The 22,865-nt window shown below is 25.5% G+C and overlaps 1 protein-coding gene across 1 annotated transcript; it reads right to left on the bottom strand.

Moving 5' to 3' along the window:
* On the bottom strand, positions 1-6,694 carry LOC127256742 (uncharacterized). Its single transcript, XM_051282891.1, has 16 exons — positions 6,335-6,694; positions 6,151-6,249; positions 5,964-6,055; positions 5,694-5,794; positions 4,793-4,883; positions 4,639-4,697; positions 4,021-4,141; positions 3,857-3,925; positions 3,077-3,129; positions 2,842-2,950; positions 2,313-2,483; positions 2,039-2,197; positions 1,859-1,951; positions 1,426-1,626; positions 637-842; positions 1-550 (listed from the first exon to the last, which is right to left on the bottom strand). Exons 1-16 carry the CDS (start codon positions 6,468-6,470, stop codon positions 199-201), a joined length of 2,112 nt encoding a protein of 703 aa, XP_051138848.1. The 5' UTR covers positions 6,471-6,694; the 3' UTR covers positions 1-198.
* Between the last annotated feature and the right edge of the window lie 16,171 nt (positions 6,695-22,865).

Below are 22,865 nucleotides of genomic sequence, written 5' to 3'. Positions count from 1 at the left end.
TTACAAAATAAATTTTTGAAAATATTACATTAGAATAATAATAATATAGCATAATCTCAAATATTTTCTTTTACAAAAATCTCATCTAATACATTTTTCCTCAAAATTTTTACTATTCAATATTAAGATTCTCTATAAGCTAAAATAATTCATCTCACAAAATACCTCATTCAAATTACTATTCCGGTCACCGGATTTCTACCGGCGGCCACGCCCCCGGCTGCGTCCGCGAAAGCCGCCTCGTCTACCTCCTCGCCCTCGCCCTCGACCCGAAATACCGGGAAGCTTCAACGACTGTACGCCTCTCCTCTTTCCCGAACGTTCATTACCATCGCTGCCGTCATCGTCGTACTCCTTGCGTTTCGCAAAGCTTTTCGGATTAAAAGAGATTTCCCGAGACCCGCCCTGCCCGTGTTTCACCGTATCCTTCGAATTTTCGCGCAATTTCCTCAGAGCAGCTCGTTCCCCCAACGGGAGCGACTCTTCCTCCGCGAAGGATTTGCTGTTCCAGAATGCATCAGCATGGCGATCGTCTTTCACTTCGTAAAATCTGGGGACGTAAGAGTTTCTTGTTATTGATTCATCGCCTTTTTTCAGTTGTCAAAATGAGGCAAAATGTCGATTAGATATACGCACCTGGGAGCGCGGGCGTTCTTTGATTTGTCGTTTGTTCGCTCGTGTTCGTTGTCGGATGGTTCGCTTCCCGAAAATCCATCGGAGTCGCTAGCAGCAAGCTCGTCGTCATCCGGGACGGTTTTGAAGTGTTCCTCGAGCAAAGTAGGATTCTTCGCCATAGGGTGCAGTGCGCGGTATTCTTGAGAGAATTCGTCAACCTCAAAGTCCTGTAAGAGACGGGCGCAATAAAATCCATTATTTGAGTTAACATAGGTAATCAAAAAATCAGATATGTTTGCATAAATCTTATCATTACAACACTACATAATTTCCCAGAACAAATTGTAAATTATAGAGCTATAAAACAAACGAACTATTCACGAGTTCAGCTCACGAGACTCGTCCACTAAGCTAAATGAAATGAACACAAATATAAATTTTAGCTCGTTATGTTCACATATCAGCTCAAGCTTATCCACTAGCATTCAATAATGCTTGTTAAAAAATTATATTAATTTCTTTTATATTTAATAAGCATGTATATCTTTATAATATTATACTTGATTTTAATTTTCTAAATAGATTTATTAATAAATAATAATTATTATTATTAGAAAAAATAAGTTTAAATAGCTCAGTTTAAATAAAAATTTCCGCTCATATTTCTTAACAAACAAACACTAATCGAGCTCAAACATGAAAAACTCAGACTCAATTCGACTCATTAATAGCTCCAGCCTCCAGCCAAATACGAAAGTGCAAAGTTTCAAAATATAAATACCGACAGCAAAGAAAGTTATTTCGGAGTACCTTATTTTCAAACATGGATGTAAATCTATCATCTTTGAGTACTTCACTAGTGAGAGCTTTCTTCTTCTTTGTTTTCTTAGCATCAGACTTTTTCGGAGGTTCGGCGCCGTCATCTGTACCCTTGTTATCATTTTGCTCTTCCTCCTCCTCAAGAAGCCGGGATGCCAAAGTCCGATTAACTTTGGGCAGCTTCCTTTTAATCTGCAAGAAAGCAAAATAATCCAATCCATTAGTTCAACGGCAAAAAGGTAAGTGTGGAAAATTTATACCAAACAACATCCTGCTTCAGCAAATAATTTCGTCGAGGGACAAACAGCGATTTCCATTACCACAAGATAGAAAATTTAAACAATACCGAGCAACCATAAGTTCCTTGCAAAGAACAGTCGAACACAATATGGTTTGTGAACACAATAAATGAAACAGCACTGACCGTAATTCTGGAGGCACGCTCGGCTTCCATTTTTTCCTGCTTTCGCTTTTCTATATAAGACTCGTAAGCGAAAGGTTCAGCCCGACTTTGAGCCTGCAGAAATGAAGAAAAATTGCCATATTAAGTCCAAAACAATATCCAGAAACACTTCAAACTACATTATCGGGTTTAAAGTATTACCATTTTATACAATCGGTAATCAATAAAGAAACCGTGCATATAGGCCCTCAGCTTATCGGTTCCGATTAAATTAGTTAAATTCAATCTTGCAAGGTCCTCTCTTGTCAAGAACTTGTAATCGTCGTATATAGTTGTCTGTCCACCCTCCTCCAGCTCTTCCTGCAAAGCCATAAAATAAACAGGTACAATGTTAACAAGGCCCTTTTTTCTAATTGTCGTGCCAATGCATATTATTAAATAAAATAATAATAAATAAATAAAAACAAGAGCTTACGGTCATGTTCTCTAAATAAGAACACCACTTTGGGGCAGGTCCCAGTGCCGGAATGAAATAAGAAGGTATTTGGCTGCTCTCCAACGCCAACAAAATCAAACCACTATCTTTGAAGATGCACGTGTCGTTAATTTTGCCGGCAGCCGGTTCAATGCTAGTCATTCCATCCCCCTGAGGTGAATGAAACACAATGAACTGAAAATCCAAACATTCTAAGGAAGTTCATAAATAAAAATTTAAGCCGTTTCCCCGTCCTATAGGCAGCAAAGGCAACCACTTATAAGTGGTTGTAACTACAAGAAAGCAATCAGATACGAAAGGACATAGTTATAAAATTTATTTAGGATAGTAATATGTATCAGTTGGAAAATTATTGCATCAAAAGTAACCAAAACTATATTAGGCATCCTGGAAAATGATAATTTTCGCATAGCTCTATAGTATTCAATTAAATGTAATAAAATAAAATGAAAAGTAAGATGATCGGTAAAGCACAAACAGCAGTAGTAAAGTAAAAAAAAGTTCTAACCGTCTGAGGGTCCCAAATCCTAACAATGTGTTGATCGGTAGTGACTAATTTGGGCTGCTCGGAGTTTAGTGTCTTATGCCACTTAATGTTCAGAATTGGGCTCCCATACCTGCAAAAGAATGGTAAAAGGACCGAATTAAAAACCATAGAGTCATACAAAAAATAACCTAAACAGTAAACACAAAGCAAACCTTTGTTTGGATAGTTAAACTACATGGAAATATAAAAAACTCACATGTGATCTTTCACTCGCAAAGGATTAGAGGAACGGAGATCATAAATTAGAACCTGCAGATGAATACAATTATTAATTTGATTGTGGAGATCTCATTGTCTAAAAGGCAAAGATACAAAACATGAACATAATTTCCAATGAATAGTTACTCAGAGCAATCCATTGCGATAATTTCAAATTATGGATTCCAATGGTTATATTTAACATGGCATTGGATCTTTGCCACTTTCTCATTAAAGATGAAGCATTCATGTGACCTTTGATAAAACTGAATAAATGTCAATAGTTGAATGTTGAATGGTGAATAGTATATTGCTAAAAGATTGATAAATTTATATGTATTCCATAAATACAAATAATCGAACATTGAGTTATGCTAGTTTAAGTTGGATTTTACACAAAAATAACAAGAATCTATCAAGATTATATATATTTAACAAAATAAATATCTATATAGCTGCAATTTCTTATGAGTTGCTATTATAATTATCAAAAAATAAAAAACATATCTTCCGATTCTCATTTAGCTGTTAAAGTCATTTACTAATTATTTAACGGAAACACAATCACTCTGCCCCACTCATTAATAAGTCAGCCACAGCCTCATGGTCAAATAGATCAACGGAATTAAATCTATATCCTTAAACTTATTTGTAAGTGATCCTACAAAACAAAGCCTCGATCCAATATGACACAATAATGCATTGAATGTGATAAATCAGAAGAAGGTTGAAAGGAAAGAATTTTACTCCAATCATGGATATAGCAAATTATATTTACCTTCCCTCTGCTGCTTCCAACGGCCATGAGATAGCCTCCATCTCCATCAAACTCAATTGCCGTCACCTCCTACAATCAACACAATACAATTAAAAAATTCATATCTATTAAAGAACTTGCACGAAAAAATTTATGCTCGACCAGAGAATGAACAAACTCGTTACCCCATCAGCATGACCAGAGGGTGCAATAGCATCTAGTCTACCCACCGAAGACCTTGTTCTCATATCAAAACATTCCACAGCTCCATCTTCGCCCCCACCAGCAACCAATCCATGGACTTTGCTGAATCACAAACAATCACGTCATATAGTTAGTTACATAAAACAAAAAGACACTACCATTAGAGCTGTAAGACAAACAAACAGTTCGCGAACTCAGCTCAGTTCGGTCCGTTTAAGTCCGCTAAAAGCTCGTTCGCTAATGTTTGACAATATTTATTAAAAAATTAAATTAATATTTTTATATTTAATAAGTATATATCTTTATAAATATTATATTTAATTATATTTTATTTAAATTTATTAATAAAATTATAATTATTATTAATTACATTAACATTTTTTACAAAATTAAATAAATTTAATAAAAAATTTCTTAACGAGCTGAACCGAAGTGAATCGAACACGAACAAAAAATTGTTAAACAAGCCGAGTTCAAACAAAAATTTCAGTTCGTATCTTTTAACAAATGAACACGAGTCGAACTCAAATATGACAAGCTCGGATCAGTTCGACTCATTTACGGCTCTAACTACCGTATAAAAGTCCAGCATTACATACCTTCGAGAAACTACATTCAGAGCAGGTGATTGAGTGCTGAGAGAAGCTAGAAAACGTCCCTGTCAAAGACATTAATAGCATTGTCAACTTACATTTGATCGATAAAAGTTCAGTATTTGAAAACAAAGAGAGTGCAAAGCACGGTATGACGAACCTGCTCCAAATTTATCCTATATAGGTCTGGAGACGAAGCAGCACAAATTATGTCGCAAGACCAGCTGTCATATGCAATATCTCTCCCCATTCTGTTTAAAAAGAAGTGCACAAGATCACATTAAGGGTGTGTTCTTTTGACAAACTTTACCAAATTTTTACTATTCATCATATTTTTTCTCCCCAAAAATTCAAATCAAACACCTTTTTTTTTTTCATTTTTTATATTACACTAAAATCAATTTTACATTCAAAACATCATATCAATAGCTATTTATATCATATCATACAACTATTTAAATTCAATATTTTGACTATTCAAATCTCAAATCAAAATCCAAATCCCCAAACAAACACACCCTTAAGTGTTATCATGACCACCCAACACCAAAAAATTTCAGCGAAATTATATATTTAAGTAATTAATGTTCAATACTCATAGTCAATCAATTAGTGACGACTTGATGGCAAGAAATTAAAAACTCACTTTGCCGAATTTCATCCAACCGCCAAGATCAGAGACGTAAGCAAATACCTAACTAATTAACCACACATAACCTATTTCAAAACAATTTTCTTTTATACGAGGTATATATATTCCTGAATTATTCACTCGTCAACCCCATTATTAATTCAAATTTTAATTCAGGCTTACACAACTCAAAACCTTAAACACAAAATTTAATTCTCACGATCATACCCTATAATACCAACCAATTAATTGTATAATACTTTTGTAAAAGAAAATTATAATTGGCATCTCCCGAAAACACAAAGATATGCCCAAAGTAGCTTCCGAGAAAACCCTTTAACTCCATAACTGAAACTTTCTAAATGCAATACATAAATGTTTATTTGCAAATGAGGGGCAGGGAGATTCGAAGAGAGATAGAGAGAGAAACCTTGGGATCCTCAAGCTGTAGTGACTCCCATATTTTGCATGAAGACAAACAGACCGATCGGCACAAAGAAATGCCATCTTCGAATAATCATCATCCAAAACCTATTGTTAGAGAAACAAAAATGTTACTGATAAAACGTGCTCAGCCCGAGCAGGGGTAAAAAGAATCGATACTACAAATACAGTAATTAAGATACAAAAGAGCTTAATTTTAGCCTATTTCTGCTTGATTCCATCAGACATCGAATTGTTGACTGAAAAAGATATTAACCTGGAAATTAACAATTTCTGAAATCAAATGCCTCTCGAACTTTAGTGACAATTCGCTCAGCTCGTATACTTTAACTTGTGGAGGATAAATTCCTGAACTCAAACAATTATCAAACCATTACACTTCTATCAAAACAAATAAACCAAAAATTGTTGAACACAAAACAATATCAGTCTATTTGAATCACCTGAGGCTATAACATACTTCCCATCAGGGGTCACCTTAATCCTTGTGGTTGCAGTTTCTAACCTCAAATCCTGAATCAATTCCAACCTCTGCAAATAATCTGAAAAGAATCAACAAACACATCATTCACAAATCCCATCATTCGCCAACAAAAAAAAAAAAATTAAATTAAAACACTTCCAAACCTGGATTTTTGCGCAGTGCTCTAAGTTTCTTAGGAGGAAGAGCCCATGTCGCTGTAGAACGGTTCTGACTAGCAACGGTATACAATTTGACGCCATTTATCGACGTCGACTTCATATTCCCTCCTTGATACGCCATCGTCCCCGCGCCTAATTGGACACAAAATTCCACTCGAACTCAACTACTCCCTATAAAAGCACCGGCTCCGGCGCAGTCCCTATAGAGCCGCCGCCGGCGGTACCAATGAATGATTCTAAACAACAAAAAACGCTCCCAAATTGAGATTGGAACAGCGAAAATACTTCACAACTGTATTTATCGAAAACGCCCTAACTGGAATCGTCCATAAACGCAAAACCCTAACCCCTTCCAATTTCGAAAACCATATGAAAGAGACAACCCGATACGTAAATGGATCGGGCCGGACCTAACCGAAAAGGTAATGGGCCAGGTAGTATTTTGATTCAGCCCATATTTATTTAATTCATGGTTTATGGGTCGGATCATTATGCTTTGGTTTGTTTGGGACGTTTGTTTCGAATTTTTCTTTTTTAAAGATTTTAGATACTCATAAAAAAATAAAAAAAATAAAAATAAAAATCTAAAAAATATTAGAAAAAAATAAGTATTTTTTTTATATTACAATAAAAATAATCTTATATATTTAAAATAGCATATCAATATTTATTTATATCAATAATAATAATAATAATTAATACATATATATATATTGAATTTATTTTAATACTATTATACAAAATGCACTGAATTTTTTTTTCTCAATTTATATACTAATTTTGTTCTTGTATGAGTATTTATTTGAGATAATTTATTTTTTTTTAACTATTTTGTCTTTATTTTTTGTTTTATTATAATTTTGTATTTTCATCTTCAATCAAATTTATTCTCAATTTTTTATGAAATTTATTTTTTACTAACTTATTCTGTCAAATATTGTCATTTCAAACTGTCTTTTGTATTTTTTTTATTTTCTCAATGATATGCATTTGCTATGCTCTAAAGATGCCATTTATTTTTTGCTTATAAATCTTTAAATATTAATTATTATATCAAACATAGTACAAACTATAAAAAAAAATTGTAAAAATATTTTCATTAGTGTCTTATAATACTAATAGAATGATATTTGTACAAAAAATTATACAAATATAAAAATATTTTTAATGTTAAATACAATAATGCAAATGTAAATGTGACCTTAGATGCTGACGGAACGTGAATAATTTTACGAGATTGATAAAGTAAATTGTATTGATAATAATAATAATAATAATAATAAACTTAACCTCCAAAAATATATAAATATGTTGAATCACATAAGAAACTATTAAATAATTGTCAATAACCAATTTATCTACTTTTTTAATTTAATAAATATGATATCCATCTAATAATAAAATACTCTTATATTTTATTTAAATTCCCCGTTACAAATACCTTATTTAAACTTTTGAGATTATTTTAATCTATGCATGGATAGTATATTTTATTATATAAGAAATTTATTGAATTACAAATAACATGTGTTCAATCAATTGAATATTACAGTTAGCAGATAATATACATTTCTTTTATCCACAATAAATTTATTTATTTTACAATTATGAATTATTTACAATTAATATACTTAATTTTTAATTTAATGAATATGATCCTTACATCATAATAATAATAATAATAATAATAATAATAATATATACTACTTCCGATGCTTTAAAATCTTGTATGTTATATATAGTTCGTCTAGTGTAACTTGTCATACTAATTTAGTTTGTAGGTTATTAAGTTCAGTCGGATACTATTCGGAACATATCGCATACTATTTCTGTCCGACTACAAAGTAAACATTTACTTTTATTGTGAAGTTTAAGAAATAATAGTATTTTAATTGCTGTTAAAAGTAGTGTAAAGACATTTTTGTTCTTACTTTTTTGTGTAAAAAATAATGATGTGATGGTAAAGTAGAGATATTGGTAGAAAAAATTGGATATTCAATAAAATGATTACTTTATAATTAAATAATCTAAAATAAAAATATGTATATTTTTTTTACTGGACGGATGGAGTATTCTGTCCACCTTAAGGTAACCGTTTATTTTTTACACATAAATTTTAGAATATTAGTACTTTATTAAATAATATTCCCTTCGTCTCACATACCATGTTCATGTTGCCGTTTCTGTCTGTTCCACATTCCATGTCACTTTTCTTTTGTTGAAAATGATTACACACTTTAATCTGATTTTAAACTTTTTAATTTATTTTTTTAATTTTAATTAAAGTAATTAGTTATTTTAATCTTAATTTATAATTATTTATATTATAGGATAATTATTTTCACTAATACATTCTTAATTATCTACTAATTATACTTATCTTAAATTCTCGTTTTTACAGTAACCCAAACATCCAATGTGAGACGGAAAGAGTAATAAAAAAAAGGATAAAAATATCTTTTTTACACATAATTCGCTTATTTTTTTAATGACATTTTTTACAATATTATGTAAAGTATGAATGTATTTTTTATTTAAGTGAGACGTACAATTACTTAAAAAAAAATACAAACACATTTAGGGTGGACATATTAAAATAACAGAATAAATATATTGAGAGTAGACAGAGAAACTTCGTCCGTCAAAATTAGTTACACTTCCTTTGTAAAATTCAAAATTAGTTACACTTTCGTATGTAATTTTACGAAGAAAATGTAATTAATTTTGCCGGACGGAAGAAATATTAATTTACGGATACTTTTGATGTGGAGTGTAACGAATGTTGTATTTTAATAGTAATTAGTACGTATTTTTTGCAATCTTACTTTTGTATTTTTATTTTTTGCAACGATATTGATATAAATAAATATAAATTTAGATGTATCTATAATGTGTAATAAAGTTATATTTATTAAATATATATGTTTAAACGGATATAAATGAGTGGATTTGTTTGTTTTTTTATTTCAAATCACTTTCTATATTCATTTGGTAAGATTTTTAATTAAAATATAATAATTTCTCTGTAAAATTGAAAAGTTATAATTTTCTATTTTTGTTCGTCTCAAAACAAGGTTATTATTTCTTAATTTAGTAATAGTAATTGTACTACCTATACCTAACATAATAAATATCCTTTCAACTTACATTATATTACACAAATGTCATTACTTTTATATTAGACCATACTAATAGGGGTATTTTTGTCTTTTTTACTACAATCCAATATAATACTCCCTCTGTCCACTTACAAAGTTTACATTTACTTTTGGCGCGGTATTTAAGAAATAATAGTATTTTAATTATAGTGAGTAGTTAAAAGTAATGTAATGACATTTTTGCCCTTACTTTTTTTTTTATAAAAGTAATGATGTGATATACAGTAAGGGTATTTGTGGAAAAAAAATAGGGTATTTAATGAATGTAAACTTTGTAATTAGACGTCCCAAAATAGAAATATATAAACATTGTAAGTGGACGGAGGGAGTACTAATATTCAAAAATTTACGTGCAAAAAGCAAATGTCACCCTTCCAATAGAACGGATGGAGTATTTATTTTTTAAATATATATGTATCAAATTTGAAATCAAAATTTCAATTTCAGATCAAAACCAAACACAAATAGACTAAGGGTGTGTTTGTTTGAGGGATTGGATTTTTTTTCCACTATTCATTCAATTTTTTTCCCCCAAAAAACATCAAATCAAACATCTATTTTTTATTTTTTATATTATACTAAAAATCAATTTCATATTCAAAACATCACATCAATACCTATTTATATCACATCATACAACTATTCAAATTTAAAATTTTTACTATTCAAATCCCAACTTAAAATCCAAACCTCCAAACAAACACACCTGAAGGAATCTAGATTTGTAAATTTGCATGTGTGTATGTTTGGTGTGTAGCCAAAACAAAGATTCCAATAATAATAATAATAATAATTAATAATAATAATAATAATAATAATGATAATGATAATAATGTGTATGGGACATGAAGTGGGATTTGCATTGGAAAAAAAATAAAAATAAAAATAAAAAATAACAAAGTGTGTGTAAGGACAGAAACAAGAAAACATTAGGTAAACATGGCTGGCAATAATATATTTGTGGATCACATCTATTATTACATGTTTCTTTGTCTCCATGTTTGTTTTTTTAATGTAGTATTAAAAAAGTATATAAATAATAATAATAATAATAATAATAATAATAATAATAATAACAAATTGTGAGTAAATATTTGATGGGACATAAATATACATTGATATTTCGTATTAAAAATTGATTTTTAATATAATATTCTTTTTATTTTATACATACGTATTCATTTACCTTTTATACGTAGATTCATGTCTAATGTGTAAAAACATATTTACTAAATGCCTTTAATGTGTAGGAATCTTATTTGCCAAATTAAAAAATAAATATATTGACGGTATACAACTGAAAATAATAAAACTATATACTAAATGGAGTATTTTAAATGAATATTAGATATTTCATGAGATTTTTTTAAAAAATATATATATAGTCTTTCCGTCTCATTGAAAGGTTGTCATTTTTCATTTTCGTCTATTCCAAAATAAGATTATCATTTTCTAATTTAGTAATTGTACTACCTACCTAACATAATAAATACTTTTTCAACTTAAACTATATTATACAAATTTCATTACTTTTATATTACACAATACTAATAGGGGTATTTTCGTTTTTTTTACTACAACTCGTTATAATACTAATATTCAAAAATCTATGTGCAAAAAGTAAACGACACCCTTGCACCGAGTTTTTTTTCTTTCATGTATTACATTTTTGTATAAATTATTGTATGTATTGCGCGGGTTTTTTTTTTTTTTTTCTCTTATAAGCTAAATTTATCGCTTATTGAACATTTTGTCAAAGCCTATAGACAAACCAACTTCCAAAAAAGCTTAATAATTAAAGAGAATTTTGTTATAAAAAAATTTAATTACAAAATATTATATTAACTACTATTTTTTTAAAAAAAAATCAAAATAAAAATATAGAGCCAAATGCACCCGATTTACAAATATTGCATTCCTATTTCTTTCTTTAATAGTAATAATAATTTAAAAAGAAAATTCACATTCACCAATATATACTCCCTCCATCCAGATAGGAAATATACATATTTCTATTTTAGGACGTCCAATTACAAAGTAAACATTTCATTAAATACCTCATTTTTTTCTACAAATACCTTTACTTTACATCACATCATTACTTTTACACAAAAAGCAATGACAAAAATGTTATTTTACTACTTTTAACTACTCACTATAATTAAAATACTATTATTTCTTAAACACCGCGCCAAAAATAAATGTTAATTTTGTGTGTGGACAGAAGGAGTATTAAAATACATATTCTAATTTAGCAATATATATTTTTATTTCAGGAGAAGAGTAATTTGATTTAATCGGCATGTATTTATAAAAAAAAAAAAGTAACAAATATTAATATAATATATAACACAGTATATGTTATATGTCTTGTGACTTGCTAATTGTTTCAAGTTAATGTGATATATGTTGTGTGGTGATTTACTAATTATTTCAAATTAGTTTACTATTTTGGTCAAATTAATTTTTTAACCACTATCATTTGATATATATATATATATATATTATGTTATTTAAATGGTTTCGCAAATAGATTTTTGTGTAGTGTGCGAATATTTTGTATTTTATTTATTGTGTACAATTTTATTATATTAAATTAAAATATGCATAAAATATCATTCTATTTAAAATTGATATTTAGTTGTAAATATGTATCTGATTATTATGCAAGTTTTATATAAATAAAAAAATAAAAATATCTTAAATAATTTTATTTGAATTGAATAAATAAATAATTTATCAATAATTCAATTTATATTTTTCTCAAAAAAATTTGTAACAATTCGTCTATAAATATATATATATAGATATATTAAATGAATGATTAATAAATTATTTAGTTATTTATTTTTTGTAAAAAAATTTAGTATTTAATATATTTTACCATTTTTATTTATATAATACTTGTATAATTAAGTATGCATTTACAATCAAACACTACAAAAAAAAAAAAAAAAAAAGTAGTATATTGGTAACGGAATTCTGTTCCTAAAGTTTACGTAGCTAACGTAATTCCATCTCTAATTCCGTCTCTAATATCATTAGTAACGGAAAAAGTGAATTTAGGAACGAAAAAACCTCATTACAAAATTAATAATTTCTTGTAGTGAAATACTTGTATTAATTTAATTTGCAATAATATATATATTATACATTTTGTACTAAAACATAAAATGACATTATATAGTTTTATCTTATTTTATACTCTATAAATTACTAACAAAATATATATATATATATATATATAGAATGGCAAGGGTTTATTTTTAAATAAAAAAAAGTTCTTTTCCGTTTGCAAAATTTAGGCATTATTGGGTGTACACAAAACATAAAAAAATAATAGTAATATTTTAATATAAAAATAAGATAGACGAAAAATAAATAGAGTATTATGGAAATTATTAATTCATAAAATAGTTATAAAATTTATTAGAGTGTGTCAAAAATAGTAGTAAAATAATTAATATTTATACATTTATTTTTAAAAAAAATTAAAAAAATAAATAAATTTTGTGATAGTGTAAAAAAGATTTTGAAACAGGAAACAAATACACTTTAAGAGTATGCTCAAATTAGCTTTTTTTTTAAAAAAAAATAAAAATAAAAATACTCCATTGGTCGAATCAAAATATTATTTTTACTATTTTCGTTTCGAAAATATTTATTTTCTATTATAGTAAAAGTAACAATATACTAATACTAACATTTTTTTTTTTAACTTTTACATAAATTATAAATTTACCATCACACATATAATTAAATTATATAAAAAATACAAATAACAAAAATATCAAAATCATCTTACACACTCTCGTTAATTAATAAAATATTATTATTTCTTAATTTATTATAAAATTTCAAAAAAACTCTTTGAATTGAGACGAAAAGAGTACGAAAAACTAAATATATAAATAGCAACAGAAAATTTGCTAGCTCAATTAATTTTTTAAATTATATGAATTTGAATATATATTATATTTTTTTATTAAAAAAAACAATATTCAACATAGAAATTATATTTTATATTACAGTCACAAATTTTCTCAATTCATATAAATAATATTTCGAACTAAAATAGTAAACAAACACACTCAGGATAGATTAATTTTGTAGTTGAATGAATTAAAATTTAAATAAAAATATTATGTTTAAAATTCTTATAAATCAATTGAACTGTAAAATAGTGGTGAGCAAAATATCCGGAAATCTAATTCGAATCAAATCAAAATTTAAAATTTGGTTCGGATTTTTCTGATTTTTGAATTGGATTGGATTGAATTTTTAATAAATTTCGGATTTTCGGATCGGATCGGATTGGTATACTTAAAATTCGAACCAATCCGAAATCCAAAATATAATATGTTAATATATTTTATTTATTATATATATTTAATATTTTATTAGAAAATATTATATTTTAATATAAAAAACTCAAATTTATTAATTATATTTTAATATATTTAATTTTTATATATTATATATACTTAATATTATAAAATAATAATAAAATTTAAAAGAATTTAAAAATTTAAAGTAAAATAATAAAAATATTTAGAATTTTGGATTTTTCGGTTTGGTTCAGATTTTTTAGTTCGGATTACGGATTTTCGGATTTCGGATTTCGGTTATTTCGGTTTGGTTCAAATTGGTTTTTTCAAAAATTTTGAATTTTCGAATTAGTTCAGATTTGGCAAAATCCGAAGCGAAAATCCGAATGCTCACCCCTACTATAACAGCTAAAAACATTTTACAAAAATTCTTAAATCAAAATAAATAAAAATAAAATTTAAGATTAAATATGGGCAAATCGGTAAATTTACCATTCAAACTGTCGTATGATGATTCCAAGAGATTAGTCAAAATATTAGAAAGCAACTGATATTATAGCCGGCAAAAATAAATACGATTTTAAAATTCGATCCGAACACAATATGAAAAATAGGGATTTTAACCTCAAAATTAAGTTAAAAAAATTTTCCGGGCTTAGCCAGCCGGCACAGTTAAAATTTTGGATCGATCCGACATGATTTATCGAATAATTTTTAAATTTAAATATATAATAAAACTAAAAAATAAGTATACACTTAATGTTTAATTTCTAAATTATTAATATGAATATTATTTATATTTTTGTCCGTAATTGCCACATCTACGTACCATTATATTAAGTTACTATTAAAATCAAATATTTTTTAATCTAAGAATAAACTTTTTATTTAGTTTTTAAAATTGATATTTGAATATTAATTATTATATTAAAATATAATATAAATTTAAAAAAATTGACAAAAATATTTCTTTTAATATCTTATAATATTAATATAATAATATTTATAAACAAAATTTTATAAATATAAAAATACTTTTAATATTAAAAATTAACTTCAAATATAAATGAAAATTTTTTTGTGAGGGAGGTACTATAAAAACACAACTAATCACAACCTAAATCTTTATGGTTTATTTATTTAATCATGGGTTCTGCTTAGGCAGAAATTTGTAAAAAAAAAATGATTTTAATTTTTTTTTAAAGAAGATATTTAAAAAAAAAAAGTAGTTAATATACTAGTATTTTATAAAAAAATATATATAGGAGTATGATATTTAAAAATATATATTATTAATAAAATTTGATATTTATTTGAATTATATGTAATTATTTTGTTATATTCGCATGTCCAACTCAAATGTGTCTATTTTTTTAGTAAAAATATTATTTACTTTAATATAAAAATACTTTTACACTTTTTCACAATATTACAAAAAATACCACCAAAAAGCAAATGGGTTTAAAGAAAAAATAAAATAAAAATTTATATGTTTACAAAAAATAACAAATTGATACAGAAGATTAGGACAGAATAGTATATACACTTACTCACTTGCAAAAAGTCAATTTTTTAAAGAAAAAAAATATTGGGTAAACTATTTTTTAGTTTCGTAATTGAATCCCCTTATCATTTTAGTCTCGTAAGTGGATCCCCTTATCATTTTAGTCTCGTAAGTGGAGCATGTCGCAAAGTAGTCCCATAAGTGAAAATTTTTCATTGTTTTAGTCTTTCGGCGTCGGAGACGGCCGTGTGGCTCGTCGGAGGCCACGTGTCCGCTAGGTCAGCGACATCTGGCGGACACGTAGATTTTATTATTATTATTATTATTTAATTTATTTTTATTTTTATTTGGTCCAATTAAAAAAAGTGGAAAAAAAATGAAAAATAAAATAAAATCCACGTGTCCACCAGATGTCGCTGACCTGGCGGGACACGTGGCTTCCGGCGAACCACGCGGGTGTCTCCGGCGCCGGAGAACTAAAACAACGAAAATTTTTCACTTATGAGACTAGTTTGCGATATGCTCCACTTACGAGACTAAAATGACAAGGGGTCTAGTTATGGGAAAAAAAAACTTAGTTTACCCAAAAATATTAATTAAATTTTATATTACCAATATAATTTCTCCTGACAAATTATAAAAAATAAATTCATAAAAAACACAAAGTGAACAAATCCAATAATTATTTAGATGCAAAGGGTATTATTATTATTGCTTATTTTGTTTGGTAATTGAGCTGTTACATGTTTAATATTTTAATTGAATATAATCAAAGAAGATCTCTTGTAATAAGCATATCTTTTGAACAAATTATTTAATTCTATGGTTGAAGATTCATTGCATCTGATTTTTTTATTTATTTCTATAGAAAAATTAATTCAACAGCTCATTCCATAGTAATTAACGGGTAAACTGTTTTTTTTAGTCCTGTACCATTTATCATTTTACTCTCGTAAGTGGAGCCTGTCGCAAACTTGTTCCATAAGTGAAAAATTTTCGTTGTTTTAGTCTTCCGGCACCGGAGATGCCCGTGTGGCTCGCCGTAGGTGACGTGTCCGCCAGGTGTCGCTGACCTGTCGGACACGTGGATTTTTTTTCCTTTTTTTTAATTTTTTAAAACTTATTTTTAATTTTATTTGTATTTTTTAAATTTTTTTATTTGGTCCAATTAAAAAAAAATTAAAAATAAATAAATCCACGTATCTGCCAGGTGTCACTGACCTGGCGGGACACCTGGCCGACACGTCACCTCCGGCGAGCCATGCGGGCGTCTCCGGCGCCGGAGGACTACAACAATGAAAAATTTTCACTTATGAGACTAGTTTGCAACAGGCTCCACTTACCGAACTAAAATGATAAAGGGGTTGTAACGTTACGGGACTAAAAAACAGTTTACTCTAATTTAATTAATATGTATTTTTTGTTTGTTTAGGATGTGTTTTCTTTACATTCAATTTAAGACAATCATGTCAAATATATATATATATTATTACGTATAAATACTACTTAAATTAAAATTCAAATTATATACTAAAATAATATACTCACTCCGTCCCAAAACTATAATTTAGATTATGTTTGGCACGAAATTTAAAGAATATTGATATTATATTGGTAGTGGGTAAAAAGTACGGGTAAAATATTTTTTTTTATCATTGTGAGTGTATTAATGTAAAAAATAGTAGCAATTGTGTAATGATAATGAAAAAGTAATAGTAGTTTTACAATGATATGATTATTTATGAAAATGAGACTATTTTGGGACAGACAAAAATAGAAAATAGGACTATTGTATTAGGACGGAGGAAATATAATGTAAATACTATATTCGAATGATTTTTTATTTTTTTTTATAAAATATAAAGAATCATGTAGATAATATAAATATAACGAATGTATGTAATATATTATTATTTTTTTTTTTAGAAAATGTATGACACACTGAAATTCAAAATAAAAGCTTTGGGAATGTTTGGGCATAATTTATCGATAAAAAATATATTATAAGTTTTTTATAATGTAAAATATGAAATTATTATTTATATTAAAAATAAAACAATAAATTAAAAATCAACAATCAAATAAACCCTTAGCAACTTAAGTTCGAAAGAATAATATTTTTATTTTTAAATATATTTTTAAGCCCTTTAACAAATATACGTTGATTGGTTCTATTTTTTTTTTATTATCTATTTTTAAATATCATATTTACAATTTATTTATGGTATAAATATTATTTTAAATAACTGCTTTCAACAAAGAAAAAATATAGTATATATTATTTATATATATTTATTTAATTGTATTTTAAAAAATATTTTAGAGATTAATTTCATTTCTAAAATTGCAATAATGGCATTTTAAAATAATTTTAAAACAATTCCAAAGAAATGGAGCAATTTTTCTTATATAAATATACAGGTAAAGCAGTTATTGAGTTAAATATTAAATATAATATTTTTTTCTAAAAATATCAATATTAAAATAATTAAATATATATATTATATTTTTTATATATTTTTTTTAAAAAAATCGACATTCAACATAAAATATTATTATTTTATATATTATAAATACAATCTTTTACTATTCTAAACAATCTAAAAACTCTAAAACAATTTAAAAACATATTTAAACACTAATTTATTTAACAATTCAAAATTGACTGTATTAAAATATGTTATGTTGGCGAATTTTAATTTTAATTTTTATTATTAAGTTTTACAATTTTATATAAAATATATTATTTCTCTTATAAAATATTTCCTCAGCCTCAAATTGTCTCATTTATCTTTTGCGTCATTATATTTATCATTAAAAATATTATTATATTTGTATAAGTTTTTGCACAAATATCATTATAAGACACTAATATAAGTATTTTTGTCATTTTTCCTTAATTTGTGTTACGTTTTTATATAATAATTAATATTCAAAAATTAATATACAAAAAATAAATGAGACCTTTATAGCCGGATGAATGTAATATTATATTTAAGTTATTATTCAAATAAAAAATAAAATTTAAATTTAAAAAAAAAAACATTTAGAAGGTTAAAATTAAAATAAGGGTTGACTTTTCATTCAACTTTGAAGGCTAAAAGTCAAAATTGGAGCCCTCTCTTTTTTTTTTTTTCATTAATTTTATTTTTTTATTATTGAATTAGGTCTTGAACAAAACGATGACGTTTTGTCCTCGTTTAGGGATTTGCAATTTGATCCTTTGAATGAGACTAATTATAATTATTTAGTTATTTATTTATTTGCAGAATGATTACTTACAAAAATATATGAATAAAATATTTAAATCTTAACGACCAAATAAGATTGCTTACATTAGTACAAATCTTCTTCGTAACATTTCACGACGTGACACTTTAATTTTAAATAAATAAAAATAAATCCATATAAATATAGTATACAATTTTTAAATAATAAGTAAATTTTTTACATATACATTAAGGTTTGTTCATATAATATATTTTAATATTTTAATATAATATATCGGGTGTGATATTCTATTTAAAAATAAATACTCATTTTGTCCAAAAACTATAGTCTGGATTGTGTTTGGTACGAGATTTAAGAAATTGATATTATATTGATAATAGGTAAAAAGTATGAGTAAAAGACTTTTTTGCCCTTACGAGTGTATTAGTTTAAAAAGTAGTGGCAATTATGTAATAATAATGAAAAGTAAAAATAGTTTTATAATAATACGATTATTTATAAAAATGAAATTATTGTTTTTAGACGGACAAAAATGATTAACAGGGTTATTGTATTAGGATGGAGGGAGTATTAAATATGGCAAATGTGTTTATAAATCACTTCTGATTTGAAAATTTTGTATAATATTTTCGTCGTATTTTAAAAAATATTCTAAATATTGCACAAATTTCATTTGTATTTTTAAAAATCTTGCACAAAAATCTCATAAAAATAAAATCTGGGCTATATTTTTCTAAAATACGATTAAGTTTCATACCATTTTTAAGTCACGAGAGAGAATATTGTAAATTTTTAAACCATCATATTTCATTCGTCGCATAACAATTGACGCTTTTGATTAATGATACGATATTTAAATTTGCGGGGTATAGTAAATTGATAAGAGTAAATTATGATATTATTTTTATTAATTTTTATGTAAATAGGATTGTTGATAGTTTAAAAATAAAAATTTTGATGTATAATTTAAAAATATTAGAATATGTGTTTAAATATTTTTAAAATTATATCTCAACAAAATATATATATATAATATAAATATTATTTTATAAAAAATAAAATTTTATATAATATAAATAAATAATTAACATAAATTAAATTTATAAAAATAGAAAATTTTAGATATAAATACAACATTTATTTACAGAGGAGAGAATTACAAACATTGAATCATATTCTTTTATGTTATGAAATTAATTAAAATTGATTTGTATTTTATTACATTTATTTTGGTCTATATTTGATATTAAAATAATATATAATGCTCTGTCCGTCCCAAAAGTATAGTTTGAGTTGTGTTTGGCACGTGATTTAAAGAATATTGATATTATATTGGTAGTGGGTAAAAAGTACAGATGAAAAGATTTTTTTTTGCTTTTGTGAGTGTATTAGTGTAAAAAGTAGTGACAATTGTATAATAATAATGAAAAAGTAAGGGTAGTTTTATAGTGATATGATTATTTATGAAACTGAGACTATTGTTTTGGGACGAACAAAAATAGTAAACAAGACTATTGTATTGGAACGAAGGAAGTATGATGTTTTATGAGAAAAAGAAAAATATTTTTATTTTCTTTTACGTATAATTGAAATTAAAATAGCATGTGTTATGTGAAATACTATTATAATATTATGTATTATCATTTTATATTAATAAAATTTATTTGTATTTTATAAATAAATAAAAGATCTTCTAGAACATATTCGACGGAGAATTTATTTATTTTTCTATTTTTTACATAAAAGGTCAAGAAATGATTATATTTGACTCTAAGTCATGTTTTTTGGACTTTTTTCCCTTGTTTATAATTTAATTATTTTATTTATTTTTTGTGTGTTTAATTTTATATGGGCTAAATTGCACAAAATTTATCGGTTTTATAAAATTGCTCCAAATTCTCTATACTTCTAAAACTACGTGAAATTTGCTTGTGATTTCATAAACTTTGCGTCTAACCCCCTCGATGCTCTTTATTTAACGGTATTTGACCTAAATGCACCCAAATTGTGAATAAATTTTAGAATTTTAATTTCTAAACCCCTAAAATTACAAATATATTTCTTTTTCTTATATTTAGCCTCAAAAAATAGTAAATATACTCAAAATTAGCTATTTTTCACAAGTTTTAAAAATTTATTTTTACTATTTTTTAAGACTAAATATAAGAAAAATAAATAAATTTGTAATTTTAGGGGTTTAGAAATTGAGATTTAAAATATATTTGCAGTTTGAGCGTATTTAGGTCAAATACCGTTAAATAAGGAGCGTCGAGGGGGTTAGACGCAGAGTTTATGAAACTACGAGAGAGTTTGACGCCGTTTTTAAAGTATGAAAAATTTGACTCAATTTCGTAAAACCACATATAGATTTTATGCAATTTAACCTTTTATATTTAAGTTTTAATTGATATATGATACTATATTGTAAAAAGATAATAATAATATAACTTTGTATAAATATTTGTATAGTATTTTTTTTTAATTTTTTTTTAAGAAAGTTTATTTGAAACGAGAGTTTTAAATAAATAAATAAAGCATTGACAGCAATATCATACTTAAAATAGTGTTTACTTTTTTTACTATAATTTTATCAATAATTGTTTTTTTAGAAATTATATTTAATATATATATTTTATATAACGTATTAGTATATTTTTACCTAAAAACATTAAAATTTGAATGTCATATTTTATCAAATAAAATTTAAAAAATATTCCATCATAAAAAATAAAAAATACTCTATGTATTATGACAAAAAAAAAAAAAAGAAAAAAAAACCATCTATATACTAAATTGAAATAAACTTCAATGAAATAGAACTAATTAATTGGGGATTTTTATTTTTTCAAACCAAAATAAAAAATATTTAACAGGTACAATTTAAAATAAAAACATACTCTTTTCTTTCGTCCGGCTCTAAGGATCTCATTTACCTTTTGCATCATTGTACTTAACATTAAAAATATGATAATATATATAATTTTTTTGCACAAACATTATTATAATAGTATTATAAGATATTTCTCTTAATTAATATTATATTTTTATATAATAAATAATATTTTAAAAGCAACACGCGAAAAATAGTATTATTTTCTTTATTGCAAAACTTTTGAAACCACCCAAAACAAAGCAAAACACATTTTGATAGTAGTATTTATTTATTTATTATATACTCTCTCTGACTCTTAACAATCTATCCATTATTCTATTTTGGTCCTTCCTTATAACAAAATATTCATTTATCTTTTTTAATAATGTACTATCTACCTAAAATTACAAATACCCTTCCAATTTACAAATATATTACACAAATGTCATTACATTTATATCATACAATACTAATAGGGTTAATTTAGTCATTTTACTTTTATTTCTACTTTATCCTACTATAATACTAATATTTCTAAAACTCCGTACAAAAAGAAAATGAATATACAGATATGAGATGAAAGAAGTATTATTATTTTGTTACAAATGATATTACACTAAAATTTTAATTTTAATCTATATATTATATAATGTTGATTATAATTTGAAATTAGAAAGTAAACAATCTTATATATATTTGAAAGACAATGCTCTCTATATGTTACACTTAGTTAACATTTTTTAGAATAATTTAATATACAAATATTCAATAAACTTATACTATAATTCAATAATTTTCTTTAAGTAAAAAAATAAAAATAAAAAAGAAAAAAGAAAATATTTTTAGTGGAAATATTCCCAAAATGCATTTTCTAGATAGTCAAATTTAACATAATGGATCAAGTACTCAATATTTGCTTTGAACCATGTTGTAACAAATTATTCAAAAGATTTAATAAATAAAATTTGACTATAATATATTTCTAAATTTGACATTTAGGATTTACTTCATCTTTAACAAATTGATCACAAAATTCATTTATAATTGCATTTAATAATATATTAGTGGAGCAATATATGATATATATATGTAGATTAAATTTTATAATAATTGACTTTTTCAAATTTCATTTATAATTATTGACTTTTCAATAATAGTAATAATAATAAAAACTAAATAATTATTGTATTTTTATCTTATTTTACAAAATATTTTTAAGGACAAGTCAATTAATATAATTTTACATCCTACTTATTCTATAATACTCCCTCAATTCTTTAACAATCTATCCATTTTCCCATTTTGGTCCGTCCCATAACAAAGTATCCGTTTCTTTTTTTAATAATTGTACTATCTACCTAACATTACAAATACCCTTCTAATTTATAATATATTACACAAATGTCATTACCTTTATATCATA

This window comes from Andrographis paniculata, unplaced genomic scaffold (genome assembly GCF_009805555.1).
Source record: "Andrographis paniculata isolate CXL003 unplaced genomic scaffold, ASM980555v1 Contig56END, whole genome shotgun sequence".
Classification (NCBI taxonomy): domain Eukaryota; kingdom Viridiplantae; phylum Streptophyta; class Magnoliopsida; order Lamiales; family Acanthaceae; genus Andrographis; species Andrographis paniculata.
Note: the sequence above shows the minus strand (reverse complement) of the source record. Positions and strands in the feature narration are given on the sequence as shown.

What these genes read in the sequence shown, in the direction of transcription:
- LOC127256742 (XM_051282891.1), bottom strand. Translation starts at nt 6,470, where the DNA reads ATGGCGTATCAAGGAGGGAATATGAAGTCGACGTCGATAAATGGCGTC. An exon ending in GAAGTATGTTATAGCCTCAG is followed by an intron (nt 6,056 to 6,150) that starts GTGATTCAAATA and finishes GTTTGAGTTCAG; the next exon opens with GAATTTATCCTCCACAAGTT. An exon ending in CTTATTTAGAGAACATGACC is followed by an intron (nt 2,198 to 2,312) that starts GTAAGCTCTTGT and finishes ATGGCTTTGCAG; the next exon opens with GAAGAGCTGGAGGAGGGTGG.